The sequence below is a fragment of the Pristiophorus japonicus genome, chromosome 2 (assembly GCF_044704955.1).
Source record: "Pristiophorus japonicus isolate sPriJap1 chromosome 2, sPriJap1.hap1, whole genome shotgun sequence".
Classification (NCBI taxonomy): domain Eukaryota; kingdom Metazoa; phylum Chordata; class Chondrichthyes; family Pristiophoridae; genus Pristiophorus; species Pristiophorus japonicus.
Window position 1 is genome coordinate 140,681,514 of NC_091978.1, and position 20,142 is coordinate 140,701,655.

The 20,142-nt window shown below is 45.3% G+C and overlaps 1 protein-coding gene across 1 annotated transcript in view; it reads right to left on the minus strand.

Moving 5' to 3' along the window:
- zdhhc2 (zinc finger DHHC-type palmitoyltransferase 2) overlaps window positions 1-20,142 on the minus strand; it is a 248,732-nt gene that overhangs the window by 99,808 nt on the left and 128,782 nt on the right. The window contains exon 7 of the mRNA XM_070862621.1: window positions 14,430-14,550. Within this exon, the coding sequence (XP_070718722.1) occupies window positions 14,430-14,550 (121 nt within the window). The remainder of the gene's footprint in view (window positions 1-14,429; window positions 14,551-20,142) is intronic.

The following is a 20,142-nucleotide window of genomic DNA, read 5'->3' on the forward strand; positions in this document are numbered from 1 at the left end:
TTCCAGGGATGGCTGGGCTGTCATATGAGGAGAGACTGGATCAACTGGGCCTTTATACATTGGAGTTTAGAAGGATGAGAGGGGATCTCATAGAAACATATAAGATTCTGACTGGGCTAGACAGGCTAGATGCGGGAAGAATGTTCCCGATGTTGGGGAAGTCCAGAATCAGGGGACACAGTCTTAGGATAAGGGGCAGGCCGTTTAGGACTGAGATGAGGAGAAACTTCTTCACTCAGACAATTGTTAACCTGTGGAATTCCCTGCCGCAGAGAGTTGTTGATGCCAGTTCATTGGATATATTCAAGAGGGAGTTAGATATGGCCCTTACGGTTAAGGGGATCAAGGGGTATGGAGAAAAAGCAGGAAAGGGGTACTGGAGGAATGATCAGCCATGATCTTATTGAATGGCGATGCAGGCTCGAAGGGCCGAATTGCCTACTCCTGCACCTATTTTCTATGTTTCTATGTTTCTATGAAAGTGGATAAATCCCCAGGCCCGGATGAAATGTATCCCAGGCTGTTAAGCGAAGCAAAAGAGAAAATAGCAGAGCCTCTGACCATCATTTTCCAATCCTCTCTGGCTTCAGGTGGGCTGTCGGAGGACTGGAGGACTGCTAATGTGGTACCTTTGTTTAAAAAAAGAAAACATAACATAGAAACATAGAAAATAGATGCAGGAGTAGGCCATTTGGCCCTTCGAGCCTGCACCACCATTCAATATGATAATGGCTGATCATGCATTTCAGTACCCCATTCCTGCTTTCTCTCCATACCCCTTGATCCCTTTAGCCAGGAGGGCCACATCTAACTCCCTTTTGAATATATCTAATGAATTGGCCCCAACAACTTTCTATGGTAGAGAATTCCATGCTCACAACTCTCTGAGTGAAGAAGTTTCTCTTCATCTCGGTCCTAAATGGCTTACCCCTTATCCTTAGACTGTGACCCCTGGTTCTGGACTTCCACAACATCGGGAACATTCTTCCTGCATCTAACCTGTCCAATCCCGTCAGAATTTTATATGTTTCTGTGAGATTCCCTCTCATTCTTCTAAATTCCTTTGAATACAAGCCTAGTCGATCCAGTCTTTCTTCATATGTCAGTCCTGTCATCCCAGGAATCAGTCTGGTGAACCTTTGCTGCACTCCCTCAATAGCAAGAATGTCCTTCTTCAGATTAGGAGACCAATACTGTACACAATATTCCAGGTGTGGCTTTACCAAGACTCCGTACAACTGTAGTAAGACGTCCCTGCTCCTATACTCGAATCCTCTCGCTTTTTTTATTGCCTGCTGCACTTGTATGCCTACCTTCAATGACTGATGTACCATGCCACCCAGTTCTCGTTGCCCCTCCCCCTTTACCAATCTGTCATCATTCAGATAATAATCAGCCTTCCTGTTTTTACCATCAAAGTGGATAACCTCACATTTATCTACATTATACCGCATCTGCCATGTATTTGCCCACTCACCTAACCTGTCCAAATCACTCTGCAGCCTCTTAGCATCCTCCTCACAGCTCACACTGCCACCCAGCTTAGTGTCATCTGCAAACTTGGAGATATTACATTCAATTCCTTCATTTAAATCATTAATGTATATTGTAAATAGATGGGGTCCCAGCAATGAATCTTGCGGTACCCCACTAGTCACTGCCTGCCATTCTGAAAAGGACCCGTTTATTCCTACTCTCTGCTTCCTGTCTGCCAACCAGTTCTCTACCAACGTCAGTACATTACCCCCAATACCATGTACCTTAATTTTGCACACTAATCTCTTATGTGGGACCTTGTCAAAAGCCCCTGAAAGTCTAAATACACCACATCCACTGGCTCCCCTTTGTCCACTCTACTAGTTACATGCTCAAAAAATTCCAGAAGATTTGTCCAGCATGATTTCCCTTTCATAAATCCATGCTGACTTGGACCGATCCTGTCACTGCTTTCCCAATGCGCTGCTATTACATCTTTAATAATTGATTCCAACATTTTCCCCACCACCGATGTCAGGCTGACCGGTCTCTAATTCTTTGTTTTCTCTCTCCTTCCTTTTTTTAAAAATGGGATTACATTAGCTACCATCCAGTACATAGGAACTGATTTGGAGTCTATAGAATGTTGGAAAATGACCACCAATGCATCCACTATTTCCATGGCCACTTCCTTAAGTACTCTGGGATGCAGACTATCAGGCCCTCGGGATTTATCGGCCTTCAATCCCATCAATTTCCCTAACACAATTTGCTGACTAATAAGGATTTCCTTTAGTTCCTCCTTCTTGCTAGACCCTCGTTCCCCTAGTATTTCCAGAAGGTTATTTGTGTCTTCCTTAGTGAAGACAGAACCAAAGTATTTGTTCAATTGGTCTCACATTTCTTTGTTCCCAATTATGACTTCATCTGATTCTGACTTTAAGGGACCTACATTTGTCTTCACTAATCTTTTTCTCTTCATGTATCTGTAGATGCTTTTGCAGTCAGTTTTTATATTCCCTGCAAGCTTACTCTCATATTCTATTTTCCCCCTCCTAATTAAACCCTTTGTCCTCCTCTGCTGAATTCTAAATTTCTACCAGTCGTCAGATTTGCTGCTTTTTTTGGCCAATTTATATGCCTTTGCCTTGGATTTAACACTATCCCTAATTTCCCTTGTAAGCCACGGTTGAGCCACTTTCTCTGTTTTATTTTTATGCCAGACATGGATATACAATTGTTGAAGTTCATCCATGTGATCTTTAAATGTCTGCCATTGCCTATCCACCGTCAACCCTTTAAGTATCATTCGCCAGTCTATCCTAGCCAATTCATGCCTCATACCGTTGAAGTTACCTTTCTTTAAGTTCAGGACTCTAGTCTCTGTATTAATTGTGTCACTCTCCATCTTAATGAAGAATTCTACCATATTATGGTCCCTCTTCCCCAAGGGGCCTCACACAACAAGATTGCTGATTAATCCTCTATCATTACACAACACCCAGTCTAGGATGGCCAGCTCTCTAGTTCGTTCCTCGACATATTGGTCTAGAAAACCATCCCTTATACACTCCAGGAAATCCTCCTCCACCGTATTGCTACCAGTTTGGTTAGCCCCAATCTATATGTAGATTAAAGTCACCCATGATAACTGCTGTACCTTTATTGCACGCATCCCTAATTTCTTGTTTGATGCCATCCCCGACCTCACTATGACTGTTTGGTGTTATGTACACAACTCCCACTAGTGTTTACTGTCCTTTGGTGTTCCGCAGCTCCACCCATACAGATTCCACCTCATCCACGCTAATGTCCTTCCTTAATATTGTGTTAATCTCCTCTTTAACCAGCAACGCTACCCCACCTCCTTTTCCTTTCTGTCTATCTTTCCTGAATATTGAATACCCCTGGATGTTGAGTTCCCAGCCTTGGTCACCCTGGAGCCATGTCTCCGTAATCCCAATTACATCATATCCGTTTACCGCTATCTGCGCAGTTAATTCATCCATCTTATTATGAATGCTCCTCGCATTGAGACACAGAGCCTTCAGGCTTGTTTTTTTAATACTCTTTGTCCTTTTAGAATTATGCTGTAATGTGTTCTTTTTGATCTCTGTCTTTTATTTTCTGTGCTCCACTTTTACTTTTCTCCTTTCTACCTTTTGCTTCTGACTGAGTAATTAGGCCAGTCAGCCTAACCTCGGTAGTCGGAATATTATTGGAAAGAACTCTGAAGGACAGGATAAATCTTCATAGTCGTGATTTTAAAATTCTCATCCCTGTTTTGAAATCCCTCCAAGGCCTCGCCCCTCCCAATCTCTGCAATAACCTCCAGCCCCACAACCCCCCTGAGATGTCTGCGCTCCTCTAATTCTGGCCTCTTGCAGATCCCCGATTTTAATCGCTCAACCATTGGTGGCCATGCCTTCTGTTGCCTAGGCCCTAAGCTCTGGAATTTCCTCCCTAAACTTCTCTGCCTCTCTATCTCTCTTTTCCCCTTTAAGGCACTCCTTAATTCCTACTCCTCTACCCTAATATCTCCTTATGTGGCTCGGTGTCAAATTTTGTTTGATAATGTTTCTGTGAAGCGCCTTTTGATGTTTTACTATGTTAAAGGTACTTTATAAACGCAAGTTGTTGTTGAGTGTAAGGCCTCTGATCCAGCTTATTTCATGCATGTTTATATTTTTAAATGGGGATCTCAGGATAATTAAATTACTTGGGTAACATAACCTTCTTTAGGGGTTAATTGGGTATCGCCCCGTTTGAGGCTGTAGGGGAGGACAAAAACCCCTCATTTTACCCAGAAGGAAAAGAGCTGTGGGATCTGTCTGTGCTGCAGCAGGCCAGTGTCCTGGAAGGAACAAGCTACCCAGAACCAGATGTGGATTGAAACCGAGACGGTGTGGCCTTGGCAGGGCAGTGATTGGACGGGGGAGGACACCGGAGGGCCAATGGTGGGACAGAGTCAGCCCGAAGCAAGGGACTCCAAGCCAATGGGAGTGCCCTTGCTCGAAAACTTGGAACTGACTCATCACCGATACCGGGCTATTGCCTCCCCCACGTTTACACTATGGAGGGATATTATGCAGGCCTTAAGAAAACGAGGGAACGCAAAACAAACCGAGGGCCTACACAATGGCTACAGGCAGCCCACATCCTGCCAACCCAATTAACACCTACTCAACCTTTGATTAGGTTAACATCAGAGTTGGCCTGACCCCCCGCGAAATCCAACACAGCTGCATTTTTCAAAAATCCGAAGTCCACCAATGGGAAGGATTTATTTCAGCACGAAAGTCTGGCTGGATAACTGGAAATAAGAAAGGGTTTCTGCCCCGACAAGTTGTTCTGTTCTCGTGTTCCAGCAAGCAGTCAGCCTTTCGACACAGAAGGAAGACCAGTGTCCGAAGACACCGAAGACAGAAGAAGCAAACCACCATCCCGAGACGGCATCAGTTCAGCCTCCTTTCGCTACTGGAGACAGAACCTTTTCTTTTTCCACAAGGAATTTCCCCTGAGAGCTGGACTCAGGTAGATCCACAGCAACAACAAGACGCAACAACAACCATGTTTCCAAGAAAATCACAACCGAAAAAGTAACTTCAAGATCCTGAAGATACTGCGTTTTGACCTGGAAAGACTGTAAAGGCTGTGGTGAGCATAATCACTGATCCCCAGAACTCCCAACTCAGTTAGGTCAGGAAGGTGGGAGGTTGGGCATTGCACTGCTGTTAAACTTGTGTAAAAATTTTTGTTGTGTCCGTATAGTGGGATTTAGGGGGATTGTTTTGTTGGTGTATTGCTGTTTGTTGAGATACACCTTGTCAAATAAATTGGAAGCTTAAAGTCTCAGTTTTGTTGTATTACATCTCCTGATCATGAGTCTTGTGTCAGAACAGTGTAAGGGAAGCCAGGAGCGCCTCTAAAACGCTCAACTGTGTGCCACAGACTAGGGAAGAAAGGGGTTAGGAGTGTTTGGCACTCACGGGTGCCTCACAGGCTAGTCATAAGCTGTGGGGACGCACGAGTCTCAAAACCCCTGCGGACACAGTCTCTCCAGGATTGCTCTTGCAGCACTCAGGGTACCTCACAGGCCAGGCATAAGCTGTGAGGGCAGAAGCCCAGAGAGAGACACCCAAGGCACAACAACACTCCCCGAGAACCCCTTACAAGGCGCTAACTTTTAAAAGTTTGAAAAATTAGCGCCAGCTGCTAATCATTTCAAACTTGGAAAAAATGTCAGCGTTTGTGCTCTCGGAAGGAAGTGGCGTGCTAGCTAAAGCGGTCCACTTCCTTCTTGGAGTGCAATCAGCAGCAGGTGGGGCGGTGAGTTCAGCAGCGCTGCACACTGGGCCGTGCAGCGCTGCCGCATTCAAAGGCTCCTTCCCTTCCTTAAAGGGAAGGGCCATCGTTGTAGGCTCTGCAAAGGAAAACAAACTTACCTTCTCCACGCTGGCAGCTACAATTCCACGCGATCAGGAACCAGGAAAAAAAGCTGCAAGAGAGAAGCTAAGTTTTTTTTTACTTACCTCGGCCACCTCGCCTTTAAGCAACGCCCCCGAAGCGGCCGGCACCCGATGCACGTCTCCTGCAGCTGTCGGTGTTTTTGCCTGGCGCTGCTGCAGGAGGCGGAACGGGGTGATGCGCATGGTGATGACGTCACGATCGCTGGGCGAAGGAGATCGGGCGCAACACCGTAGCGCCATCGCAAAATTCCCGCCGAATGTGGCGGGAATTGCTGATCTTGCCATGCCCGGTTGCAAAACCATTTGTGCCCCATTAGCGCCCCCCTGCTAATGGGAGGCGCAAAGGCACCCAATTTGGCCCCCATGTGTTCTCACACTGTGAAGTGCTTGGAACTGACACAGCATCACACACTGGATACTGAGCAGCTGAAACAAAACCAGTTATGGGTTAGAAAACCTTACATTTACAGAGGCAGCTACTGCTACAACATGACGACTGATGTCACACTATTTCAACATTATCAACGAGACAGAAAATGAGCTTTTTCAGCAGATGTGCTGCCGTGTTATAAACAAAACCAAAAGATAAACGTGTTAAAATTTTGCTAACTACATGAAAGATGGAACTGATAAAGCATTTGGATTCCTACCCAATATTCCTTCAACCGCTCAATTAGAATTCCATCCTTGAAAAGTGGGAAGTCATCAAAAAAGATGAAAGGGAATGATAGAAAATCAATAAAAATGGAATGAGTTAGAATGAATAAAATAAACTTAACAAAATAAAGAAATAGCTAAAGAAAATACCTGACTTGTAACAGTTTAAAAAAAAACTTGCATTTTTATTGTGTCTTTTATGACCTCAGGATGTTCCAAAGTGCTTTACAGTTTTTTGAACTGTTGTACTGTAGGAAATGCGGCAGCCAATTTGTGCACAGCAAGATCCCACAAACAGAATCGATGGACCAGCTAGTCTTTTCCTGTGTTTGTATGTTTGCAAATACACAAATAAAACAGTATCCATCCCAAACCATAAAATCATGTTCCTGTTTTCATACTGTCAAACATCCACAATAGTTCATTGAAGTAGATGTTCATTGGATATATTCGTTAGATATGGCCCTTATGGCTAAGGGGATCAAGGGGTATGGAGAGAAAGCAGGAAAGGAGTACTGAGGGAATAATCAGCCATGATCTTATTGAATGGTGGTGCAGGTTCGAAGGGCCGAATGGCCTACTCCTGCACCTATTTTCTATGTTTCTATGTTTCTTGGGAAATTACTTTTTGTTCAAAATAGCCTGCCTAATTGTTAAAGAAAATGGTGGTCTTATCATGAAGTTATTTGATTTGTTAAACCATAAAACGATAAATTTTCTTGCTAGGTGCTCTGATGACACTTAAGGGAGACATCCCCATGTGCCCCAGAAAGCTCCATTACAAATAGCTGAAAATTCAAACATTCAGCTGGCACAGAGACGAAGGGCCAATTGGTGTAGTTATGATGTCAACTACTTTAATTCCAGGGAAAGGTAGACATGATGTTGGGAGGTAATTAGAGAGGGTGAAGGGATCAAAGGTCATTTTTTTAAGGAGGGGGTAATGATGCCCGTTTTGAAGGGGTGGGCACCTGTGCTTGTGCTAAGGGAGTAATTTATAATGTCAGTTATTATTGGGAACAGGTGAGGTAGCTAAGTGATCAGGAGTTGAGTGGGGAGAGGATCAAGGGAGTAGGAGCTATTTCTCATGGAGAAAATGAGCCTGGTGAGATCTAAGTGGGAAGAGTGACATGGGACCTGCGCCAGGGTTGAAAAGAAGCTGGAGTGGTGGGCAGGTAAAAGGGAGGATGAAGAGGCTACGGAAGCTAAGCTTATCTTGACAATGTTTATCTATTTATTTATTTCACCTTTTGAGATATTTCTTTACAAAACTATCCCAGCTTTTCAGTGTTCTACTTTTAAAACAACTTTCTGTCACAAATCACAAGCAACAAAATAACTTAGACCTGTTTTCAAATCATTCCAAACCACTGATACTGAAAACTTAAGAGCCCCGAGCTGCCTGAGGCACAACACAGCCCTGAAATGGTGGTACAACTGTGCTGCATCCAACAGTAAAACAGTGCCACTGAAGCTGGATTCCCTGCCCCAGGGGAACATTCCTGGCCTGGTCTTAACATGCAGGTTCTGCTTCAGAATCATTCTAACAACTAGAACATAAATGACACGTGCAAAAATCTCCTTTCACGATCACCGGACGTCTCAAAACGCTTTACAGCCAATGAAGTACTTTTTGACGTGTAGTCACTGTTGTAATGTATGAAACGCAGCAGCCAATTTGCGCACAGCAAGCTCCCCAGCCTGGACACTGGGGATAACTCTTCGAAATAGTGCCATGGGATCTTTTATGTCCACCTGAGAGAGCAGACAGGTCCTTGGTTAAACATCTCATCTGAATGACGGCATCTCCAACAGTGCAGCACTCCCTCAGTACCGCACTGGAGTATCAACCTAGATTATTTTGTGCTCAAGTCTCTGGAGTGGGCCTAATAGTAACTGGTTCAAATGTTATAGCAAGGTCACCCTACACTGGTTTGGATAGCTATCAACGAGGAGGCAGTGAGAGAAAATGAAAAGGATTTATATTCAAATCAATTATAATAATCATAAATAAAAACAGAAAATGCTGGAAATCTCAGCGGGTCAGGCAGCATCTGTGGAGAGAAACAGAGTCAACGTTTTGGGTCTGTGATTGGAAAAGTTAGAAATGTAAGAGATTATTAAGGAAGTGCAGGGACACTGAAAGGGGGGAGGGGAGGAAAGAACAAAAGGGAAGGTCTGTGATAGGGTGAAAGGCAGGAGTAATTTAAGGGACAACAGGGATAATGGGAAAAAATGAGATGGTAATGGCACAAGTTAGGAAACAAAAGGTGAGTCTAGATGGGGTGTGAATGGCAGAATCATCACCAGCTGGCATGGGAAACAGAAAGAAAAAAATAAAAATAAAAAGGGGGAGGGGGGGTTGTAAAAAGAAAAGGGAGAAAAGGGAACAAAATATGGGCAGAGGTTATGGTCTGAAATTGTTGAACTCGATGTTGAGTCCAGAAGGCTGTAAAGTGCCTAAACGAAACATGAGGTTCTGTTCCTCGAGCTTGCGTTGAGCTTCATTGGAATTGTGCAGGAGGCCGAGGATAGTGAGGGTAGAGTGGGAGTCGAGCGGAGAATTAAAGTGACAGGTGACCGGACACTCGGGGTCATGCTTACGGACTGAACAGAGGTGTTCTGCAAAGCATTCACCCGATCTGCGTTTAGTCTCCCCAATGTAGAGGAGACCACATTGTGAGCAGCGAATACAGTATACTAAATTGAAAGAAGTACAAGTAAATCGCTGTTTCACATTGAAGGATTGTTTGGGGCTCTGGACAATGGGAAGGGAGGAGGTAAAAGGGCAGGTGTTGCATCTCGCGGTTTCGCAGAGGGAGCGGTACCTTCGGAATGCTGAGAGGGGAGGGGAGGGGAAGATGTGATTGGTGGTGGGATCACACTGGAGGTGGTGGAAATGGCGGAGGATGATCCATTGAATGTGGAGGCTGGTGGGGTGAATGAGCATATCAACTCATTTAAACATTTGTCTGACAGGAGGAGACACCAGGGTCTGGATTTTTCACTGAATTACTACCCGTTTAGGGCCAGATTTGGGTTGGTAAAATGGATTCTTAGAAGCTACTGCTTTAAATCTGCCACAAGAAAAATCTGTATTGGAATTATCCTCCCCAAAAAAGCATCAGTTCCCTTTAAGGTCCCACTCTCCTTATGTAAATGAGGTTGAGGAGGTATGCCTATCCCCTCAAATCCATTTCTCTATTCTGCCCCAAACAATTACTGCCACTAAGTAAGCAGTGGTAGCAACTGCAGAAAGTATCCCTGAGGTGAATATCACATTAAGGAGGCTATTTCGTGAGCTGCTATTGAAGCCAGGCATTACTGTGCCTGCACATTTAGTACGTTGGTGCGTCAGTCACGACTTTTGTTATTTGTTTTACTCAGCTCTTCTCAAAGTACTGTTTTGCATTGAAGATATGGATTTGCCAGTGAGAATATCTTCATTCTTATGCTACGATAGTATTGTAAAATACATGTGGCTAATTGGAATCCAGATGTGGCTAATTACACTTTTGATTAGTAAATGAAAAATAAGTAATAGACAACGTTGTTGGACATCTCAATATTCATATTCGTATAGTGTATGCATAAGAACATAAGAAATAGGAGCAGGAGTAGGCCATTTGGCCCCTCGAGCCTGCTCTGCCATTCAATAAGATCATGGCTGCTCTGATCATGGACTCAGCTCCACTCTCTTGCTCGCTCCCCATAACCGTTCACTCCCTTATCGCTCAAAACTCTGTCTATCTCCGCCTTAAATATATTAAATGACCAAGCCTCTACAGCTCTCCGGGGCAGAGAATTCCTCAGATTTACAAGCGTCTGAGAGAAGAAATTCTCCCTCATCTCAGTTTTAAATGGGTGACCCCTTATTCTAAAATTATGCCCCCTAGTTCCAGATTCCCCCATGAGTGGAAGTATCCTCTCTGCATCTACCTTGTGGAGCCCCATCATTATCTTATATGTCTCAATAAGATCTTCTGAACTCCAATGAGTATAGGCCCAACCTGCTCAACCTTTCTTCATAAGTCAACCCCCTAATCTCCGGAATCAACCGAGTGAACCTTCTCTGAACTCTGAAGTATGCATGTCAACTTTAACCTTTTTCTGTGTTGTTGAAAATGGTAACAGAAAGCAGAACGTGCGACAGTTTTTTGATTGATATATATGGTTTACTTCCTTATTTGTTATCTGCTTAAATGGTGTGTAACACAGATGAAAACACCAGACTTCAATACCATGGAAACATCAAGTTGTGCGGAGATGTGAGCTGTCATCGTGCCCAGCTGCACCAATCAGAATAACTGCTTCAGTGCAGAAAAAAGTAGTCACAGCCAATAATGAATAGTTCTAAAAGGGCATGTCATGGCAAAAGGCAAACAGCATCTAACCGTGTTCTGGATGGAGAGCAGGGGCGGGTCTGGCGCATCTCGTTGTGTGAGTCAACATTCTCAGCAATCATGCTGATGAAGTCAAGGTACCGCTTGCAACTGTCGACAAAAAGCTACAAGTTGCACTCAGATGTGCTGTGTCTGATAAATTCTTTGTTGAAAGAGAAAGATTGCAAAGTTTTGCACTGAATGGTGGTAGATGTTTATAAAGTAAATATACACATCAAGTACATTTACCTGTATTTGTGTAAGGCGTTTTCTACTAAAATGAGTGCACGTGGCTAAAACAGTATTGCTATAGCCACATATGTGGCTAATCCATGATTTCTATTGGGCAATGCTGTGCCATGAAAAGGATGAGGATATGGAAGAGGCTAAATTGGAGGCTTTAGAATCAGGCTTCCCAGTCACTAGCGTCTACGGACTACAGACTAAAACGATCTTACAAAGTTTTCTGACTGTCAATGCCTCAGAAAGCTGTGCTTTCCCCTGGAGCTTATTGAGGAAATAAGTCAGCTGCTGGCTAAAGTGCTGTAGCACACTCCAACAGGAGAACAACTATACCTGCACCAGTGAAGTTTACTTTGAATTTATTGGTATTTGGATCTTTCCAGGCAGCAGCAAGTGACCTTTGCCACATCAGTCATGCCTAATCAGGAGGGATGCCAATTTATATTGTTCCCAATGGAAGCAGGCAAAGAGAGAGAGAAAGATCACTCATTATCTAGCTTTACAACTAGCTCTATGACGCTTTTGTTGCATGACAAAAAAAAAACAATTAAATCAATTGCCCCCTTGTTAAAGGGGTGGGGGGCACAGGCTGGCAGGGCTCCCACAGGTGCAAGGAGCAATTGATGGAATGCATGTGATCCCACATGGCAACTTTCTTGAGGAAAGGCTTTCATTCCATTAATGGCCAGCTAGTAGTGTACAATGCCCATGACCTACACATCATTGCCAGATATTCAGGAAGCTGCCGTGATGCTTTCACCATGCGACAATCCACTCTGTTGCCCTCATGACTTGGAGCTATGTATTCTGATGGTTGATTGGTGAATAGGGCCACTCCATCTAATCATAGCTGATGACTTCAGTTATGTTTCCACATACAGAGGGGTTGGGGGGGCAACAGAGGCCCATGCCACTACAAGAAGTGTCAAAGAGCAAACTATTCGAATTCTGAAGTTTGGTTTTAAATGCCTGGATAAATCTGGTAGAGCCCTCAAATACAACCCAGCCAGAATCTCAAAATCATTGTGGAATATTGCATAACACCACAATGAAAAAAGCTATTTGCTTCTGTAAAACGAAGACAATGATGATGGTGGAAAGAGCTCCCTCCCTACAGCATGAGAAGGGTATAGAAAAAACAGAGGATGTGGAACATGACAGTCAGCAGCCAGAAAAAGGAGGGCACCACTGATAGCAACTTTTTAGGCCTCAGTCAACTGAAGCTCCCTTCCTCTTCAGGGTTCTTCTGCCCCATTAAAGTGCATAACTGCCTCTGAGTGCTGCAGCAGCAGTCCCACTGCAGCACCACTGAATTACCCTATTTGAGAGCAACAGGCTCTCTCTTGACAGTGGAAATCCCGCTGGCAGCCCCAACTGCATGGCCAATGATTCCTGATACAAGAATATGGTTTGGGATATGATGGGGTCAGTGGGACAACTAGAAGCCCTGCCCCATTGCTACTTAGCCCCAAACAAGACAATAAAGCCTTTTTTTTGTCACGTCTCTTGTAGTGTGGGTCATAAGAACATAAGAATTAGGAGCAGAATAGGCCATATGTTCCTTTGAGCCTGTTCTGCCATTCAATAAGATCATGGCTGATCTTCAACCTCAACTCCACTTTCCTGCCCGATCCCCATATCTCTTGATTTCCTTACAGTCCAGAAATCTATCTCAGCCTTGAATATACTCAACAACTCAGCATCCACAGCCCTTTGGGGCAGAGAATTCCAGAGATTCACAACCCATTGAGTGAAGAAATTCCTCCTCATCTCAGTCTTAAAAGGCCGACCACTTATCTTGAGACTATGCCCCATAGTTCTAGACTCTCCAGCCACGGGAAACAACCCCTCAGCATCTACCCTGCCAAGTCCTGTAAGAATTTTATATGTTTCCATGAGATCACCTCTCATTCTTATAAACTCCAGAGTATAGGTCCAATCTACTCAATCTTTCCTCATAGGACAACCCTCTCATCCCAGGGTCAACTTAAAAACCATACGGAGATGAAGTGAAGCACTGCTTTAGACCAGGAGTGTTCAAGATTTTTGACTTTCCACTTATCTGCAAACATGGAGCCTCACAGGTCTCATATAAAGTTTGAATTAATGCTTCTGTTAGAATGCATATACCACAAGTTGCTGATACTACATTCTTGATGTTGTGATTAAGGATTTGTCAACTAATTAAGAAATAGTGCTAAGAGCTGCTTGTTCCAAATTTTTAGGTAGGAAAAAATTGATGTGGCCCAGAGGCAGGTTAGGCCCAGAGCCTTGTTTCAGGCTGCCAAAATTACCATTTCTACAATGCTGTAACAACAAGTAATGCCCCACATCATCCAAGTGAATGGACATCAATGCAACACCAGTTTTATCTAGCATTGATTATTAATTCAATTTTTGTGAAATTACATTTAAATGCATGGTTACATATCTTAAGTCACATTATGGACTCAAACCATAGACCAAATCTCATAGTGTTATATCAAAATAACATAAATCAATATTGTACAATTTTTGTTTGATAATCTCCCTTTAGCAAAATGCCAATAGTACAATCAACTTTTTGCAAACTTATTTTTAATACATAGAACCTGAACAAAATATTGCTAAAAATCCCAGAATCTCATGCAATAAAAATAGAATTTAACTTATTCAATAAAATCAGTATCCATTTGCCTCATTGCTGTTTGTGGAATCTGGCTGTGTGAAAATGGCAGTTTACTGCGAGCCAAAATAATTCATAAAATGCTATAGAAATTCTACATTTTTTCAGAATTACTTTTGATTCTTTTTGCTGTTATTTACAACCCCCTTGTATTACTTCCAATAATAATTTTCCATATCTTCAGCTGATTTATGTATCGCTCCTGATAGTCACTACTTTTGTTCCATTGTATATCTCCTAAAGATCTTTAGTATCTTGGTTAGATTTAACTTCCTTATGGGGAATGAAAGGGACACACTTAGACACACAAATACACAAAAGAATGGAGAGTGAAGGTTGATTAATTGATGGATTTGCTCAATTTATTTATACAATCAACAAAAAATGACTTCAAAAATATCCTTAGTTTAACTCTTGAAATGTAATCATATGCTCGAATAGATGTTATATGTCGATAAAAACTCCACCATAACACTGCATCCTTTAATAGAGAACCAGAATAAGTGAGTTATACATATGCCAATATGTTAAACTTACCATCCAAAACTTGATAAAGTACAGTAGATCGGTGGCAGCGATAAACACGCAGTAAAGCAGGGAGTAAGCCAAGAAGAGGAAGAAAAACTTGTAATTGGAGAACCCAACACAATTGTTCACCCTGTAAACAAGGAAAATACATCATTTGTCACATTTAAATCAGTGTGCTAAAGTTACTAAAGAATGAATGACTACAATGGAAATAAAAAATCAGGAGAGATGTAAAACAGGCTGCCAATTCACTATCACCCATTTTACACTATCGCACAAAGTCAAAATCTACCCTGTTGTCTCTGTTTCTAGGCTTGGCAATCTATGTCTACTGGCTCTGATTGTGAAAAGTTCTTTCACTGTGCTACCTTGAAATGATTCTTGGCATTAACTTTATGCTTTCTCATATTTCTATAGGATTACTGAAAACTTTATGTTTTCTCCCTGCAAATATCGAGGCCACAGTCCCTGAAATTCCTGAAAGTCGGGGCCAGAGTGAAAATGAGGTGCATCTCCAGATGAGGGGGCAGCACAGTCCCTGCGGCGTTATGTCATCAGCTGAAAGCTAGTGTGGGTCCTGCTTTGGCCTTTTAAAAGGTCCCAAGCCTAAAGGGGATTGATTCCCATATTACAACAGTAACTACACTTCAAAAGTATTTCATTGGTTGTAAAGCCCTTTGGGAGGTCATGAAAGATGCTATAGAAATGCAAGTCTTTCTTTTTCCTCTTTTACTTGGGAGCTGAAGACTTGGAGTGGCTTTTTTTCTTTGGTCAGAAGGGCCTTGGGCACTCAGATGGAGTAGTTGTTAGCTGTTGGAGATCAAATTTACCAAATGTTATTCCATTTGCACTCTCTCATTTCTCAACAACAACAACCTGGATTTATAGAGTGCCATTAATATAGGAACATTTCCCATGGTGTTTAACAGGAGCGTAACCAGATATGAATTGAGACTGAGCCAAAGAAGGTGCTATTAGAATGGGTAATGAAAAGCTTGGACAAAGAGGTAGGTTTTAAGGAGGCTCATAAAGGAGGAGAGCGAGGTGAAGAAGCAGATATGCTTGCAAAGGGAATTCCAGAGGTTAGCACCTAGATGGTGGGGTAAATGGTGGGGGATGTACAGAAGAGACCAGAGTTGAAGGGACACAGAGTTCTTGGATGCTTGTAGGGCTGAAGGAGGTATTAGAGATAGGGAGGGGCAAGGCCATGGAGGAATTTAAACACAAAGATGAGAATTTTAAATTTGAGGCATTGGTGGACCAGGAGACAACATAGGTCAGTGAGCACAGGGGTAATGGGCGAGTGAGACGGTGCGAGTTAGAATAGGGACAGCAGAGCTTCGGATGAGCTCAAATTTAAGGAGGGCAGAAGATGGGAGGATGGCGAGGAGAGTGTTGGAATAGTCAAGCCTGGTGATTACAAAAGTATGGATGAGGGTTTCAGCAGCAGATGAGTTGAGGCAGGGGTAGAGACTGGTGATATAATGGGGTGAAAGTAGGCAGTCTTTATGATGGAGAGGCTATGGGGTTGGAAGCTCAGCTAGGGTTCAAATGTGATGCTGAGTTTGCAAACAATCAAGTTCAGCCAGCGAGGGAGATGGAATTGGTGGCGAGGGAAGGGAGTTTGTGGCGTGGGTGCAAAGACAATGGCTTTGGTCTTCCCAATGTTTAATTAGAGGAAATTGAAGCTCATTCAGCACTGGATGTTGAACAAGCAGTCTGACAACACAGAGGCAGTGGAGTGGTCGAGAGAGGCGGTGGTAAAGTAGAGCTGGATGTCATCAGTGTATAGTCTACCAATGCCTCTGATAAGGGTAAATTTATAAGTCTGAAGAGAACAGTCAAGGCTGGAGAGCAGAGTAGCGATTTGAGTAAAAGCATTGTGTCAGGAAGGGCCATAGGGGTAAAAATTTGTTCCCTTAGCGCCTCCCGATAGCACCTGGCATTAATGGGGCACTAGAGCAGTATCGTCGAGGCAAGAGAAATCCAGCGCCACACGCCAAATTCGATCCCACTTTGGCGCTGCGGTAAGAGGTTATCTCCGGGAATGTCAATGCCAGGTAGATCGTGACGTCAGTGAGTGTGCACCGCTTACTGACCACCCGATTTGCAAAATTGATTCTCGTCAGCTACCTCACTGCTTAGAGTAATCACCGACAGGGAGAGCTGCCGTGCATTATCAGGAAGCCAGCCCCAGAGATGTTATTTACAGTAGCTTTCAGGTTAGTGCAGTTTCAGTGTTTTTTTGTTAGTTTCACCCACTGCAACAGTTTCATTCATTCATTTCAAATTTTTTTCGTATCAGTAGTCTTCTGTCAACTAAAAAGTAGCTACATTTATTCTTTAAAGATTCAAACTGCTACACTTGGTAACATTAATGGGGGCTGTATTGGCCTGCCATCTCGCCCTCCAGGATCTACGGCTGAGGGAGCATAGGCAGCAAGAAATACGGGAACATGTGCGCAGAGAGATGAGGAGGGACATCAGGTCTCTCACCAGGAGGGCCTGATCCTCCGAGGGTATTCCGAGAGCACTTCTCCAATTAAGCAAGGATCAGTGCATTAGATGACTCTGCCTCACCAAGGATGTGGTCACAGAATTCTGCCACCTCCTTCAAACAGATCACCAGCCTCACACTAGGATGACTTAAACACCAGATCCTCATTGCTCATCACATCCCCATCATTCCATCCCTCTAGCAGGCCATATCACAGCACAAAGTTGAAATGAGAGACACCACAAAAGAATGGTAAATGAGGTAATAAATTTATCAAAAAGTAGTGGGCACATATTTACTCTAATTTTCACCCTTGTACAATCCCTTAGTGCTTGTCATTACTGTGACTTTTCCTGCTCCAGTGCTCCTATAAAGTGTTGGCCCAACGGCTACAGCACGCCTAGTGGAAGGCTGCTGAACGTCTATGCGGCAGACTTGATGGCCTTGCAGGGCACCCTCAACCAGCTCTGGGCCTGGTGACACCCATCTGGGCTGGCTGGATATCAAGCAGCGACAAGGGCAATGGTAGAGTGGCAGTGGTGAGATCAGGAATGCTGTCATCCTGAGAGAGGACAGCAGGTTCCTGCTCCACTGACCCACTGCCACGCCCCTGGGGCAGCACCTCAGCATCCCTGCTGTGATATCGCGAAAGCCCTGGTCAACAATGGTAGACCCAGCCACAATGTCAGCAGTAGGAGTTTGCGTGGCATCAAGCGGAGACTGCATGACAGCAGTCTGAGATTGGATGCCACCAAGCATAGACTCCATTACAGCACTAAGATGTTGCGTCGCTTCCGCCTGTGCTACAATGGAAGCTGCCAGATCACACGCCGCATCAGGTCTGGGTCGCCACAGTCTCTCTGGGAGCCTAACATCCTTTGCAGACTGGAAATGATGGGCTCCATCATGTGCGCAGAGCCTTGTGCAATGTTGGAGGTGGACTCCTCGTTCCTTATCTTTGCCAAGAGGCTCTCGGGCAATCTTACCATTTCACCGATCATCTCTGTTTGCCGCCCATCACAAATCTTCTAAAGGCCTCCTCATCAAGGTCCTCATCTGAGACCTGTGCAGCAGCACCCTTGCACAAACCTGCCCCCAGGGGAGCTGGCCCCTGAGCTACCCTTTCCCCCTGACCTTGCTGCAGCCCATTCATCTCCGCTGCCTCACCCTGTGCAGGTCCCTCTAAAGAACATGTAGTGCCTGTGTCTGAGTTTGTGCCTGCGGGTCAGACATGCAGTGATGCGGTGTGTTCTTCCTCCTCTTCTCCCGCCTCGCTTTCTACCCTGCCTCAGGGACAGGCTGCTCAGGTGCTTGCTCATTATCTGAAAGCATCAAAGCACAAGAGTCGGGTTACGGTGAGAGGAGGGGACAGGAAGGGAGAAATGCCTGTATACAGCATGATTAGGTGGAAAGTGCGGAACGCTTGTGGGGTGAGGGGGAAGTGGGATGTGAGAAGGAGTAGGGATGAACATGTTGTTGTTGTCCCCAAGGGGTCAATGCCGCCGGTGGCCACCAACTGGCGCCCAATAATCTGCAGCACTCGGTTCTCCAGCGCAGACAGTGGTTTGGTGTTGGCTTGTCCCCGCCTGTGCGTTCCTGCACCCTCCTGTTGTGCGCCACCTTGGCCTGCAAGAGAAAATAAAGTGTGTGAGTGAGTGTGGAGCAATGTGTTTGGGTGATGTGCCTCCCATAGTTGAATAGCTGTCATTGAGTGCAAGGTGTGAGATGTGGGTGTTAGTTGTAGTAGGTAGATTGTTGCTAGGTGAGTGCTGGGGGTGTAGTGCTTTGGGCAGTGTGTGAAGATTGTGGTACAGATAGTGGTATATAGCAATTGTTGAAGCATTCACTCACCCTGACCACCCGAGTGAGGTCGTTAAATTTCTTCCTGCACTGTGTGTGGGTCCTGGGAACCACAGTGCTGCCCGAGACATGCTGCGCCACCTCCCTCCACATGGTGCGGAAGACTTGTGGCGAGGGCCTCCTGCCACTTGTCAGGTTGAGCACCGCCCTCCGTCCCTCCACAGCGAACACCAATGCCTCCAATGCTTCATCGCAGAATCTGCAGGCTCTCTCCCTGGGACGTGGACCTGCCAGGAGCACACGTGGTTCAGTCCTCCGGCACCTTCTCCTTGACCTGCTGCTGTTTGCTGAGGCAGCTGCACAGCCAGCAATGCTGAGAATGAGATGCTGCAGTATCAACGAACCTTCCCTTTAAGTAGTTCCAAAAGCCTGTGGCAATGATGAGTTGCAATTCAACTGTACCCAATATTGGTCCATGCTTTAAGTATAATGCCAATAAGCTTGGGGGGCCGAAAATGCCCTTTTCTATAAGGCACATGACCACAGTCGTTGCGGACTGGCCAACAAGTCGCCGCGGAGGGGCCACCATTTTTGATAATGCCTTCATTTAGGGCCCAAGTTTCGGGCCGCGCCTAGAATGGCGCAGCCCCGACCTGGACGCCCGTTTATCGCGCCAGAAAGTGCGCCTAAAAAATACTTACCGATTCTCCGGCTCCCTGCAGGTCCTCTGGAGTTGGGCGCGGCGCAGCACGAGCTGTGGGGGGGCGGAGCCAGGTCCCTGCGCTGAAAACAGTGCCGGGACCTCTGCACAGTCGTACTACAGTGGGCACGCATGTGCAGTAGCTACAGGTGCCCAAAACTGTGTGGGAGGGGCCCGAAGCACGCAGCCCCGTGCCCTGGCCGAATGGCCTCACTGGGGCTGCGTGGATTAGACTGTACCTCCCACGTCCAGCTCCTGCTTCCTCCCTTCAGCTGGCTCTCTCAAACACGCCCCCCCTCCCCCCCCCAGCTCCCATTCCGACTCCCCCCCCCGACCCGACCTGACTCCCCCCCCACCGCCCCCCGCCCCCGGACCAGACCCGACGCCCGCTTCCCCCGGACCCGACCTAACCCCCCGCAACTCCCAGACCCGACACGACCCACGGCCACCTACCTTTAAATCCGGTCCCCACTCGAAGTCTTGGGCCCGGCCGGGCCCGGCCTGTTCAGCCTCCCTCTCCTCTCCTCTCTCCTCCCCCCCCCTCCTCCCACCCTCCCAAAATTGCAATTCTCGGCAAACTAAATGCCGAGAATTGCAATTTCTAAGATACTCCATTCTAAACCAGTTGCTCCAAAAAAACAGGAGCAACTCAGGCCGAAATTTGGCCCACTAGTGTTGGAGTTGTGCAGGGGACCGCTCCGCCCATTTTCCTGCTGCTTCATGCA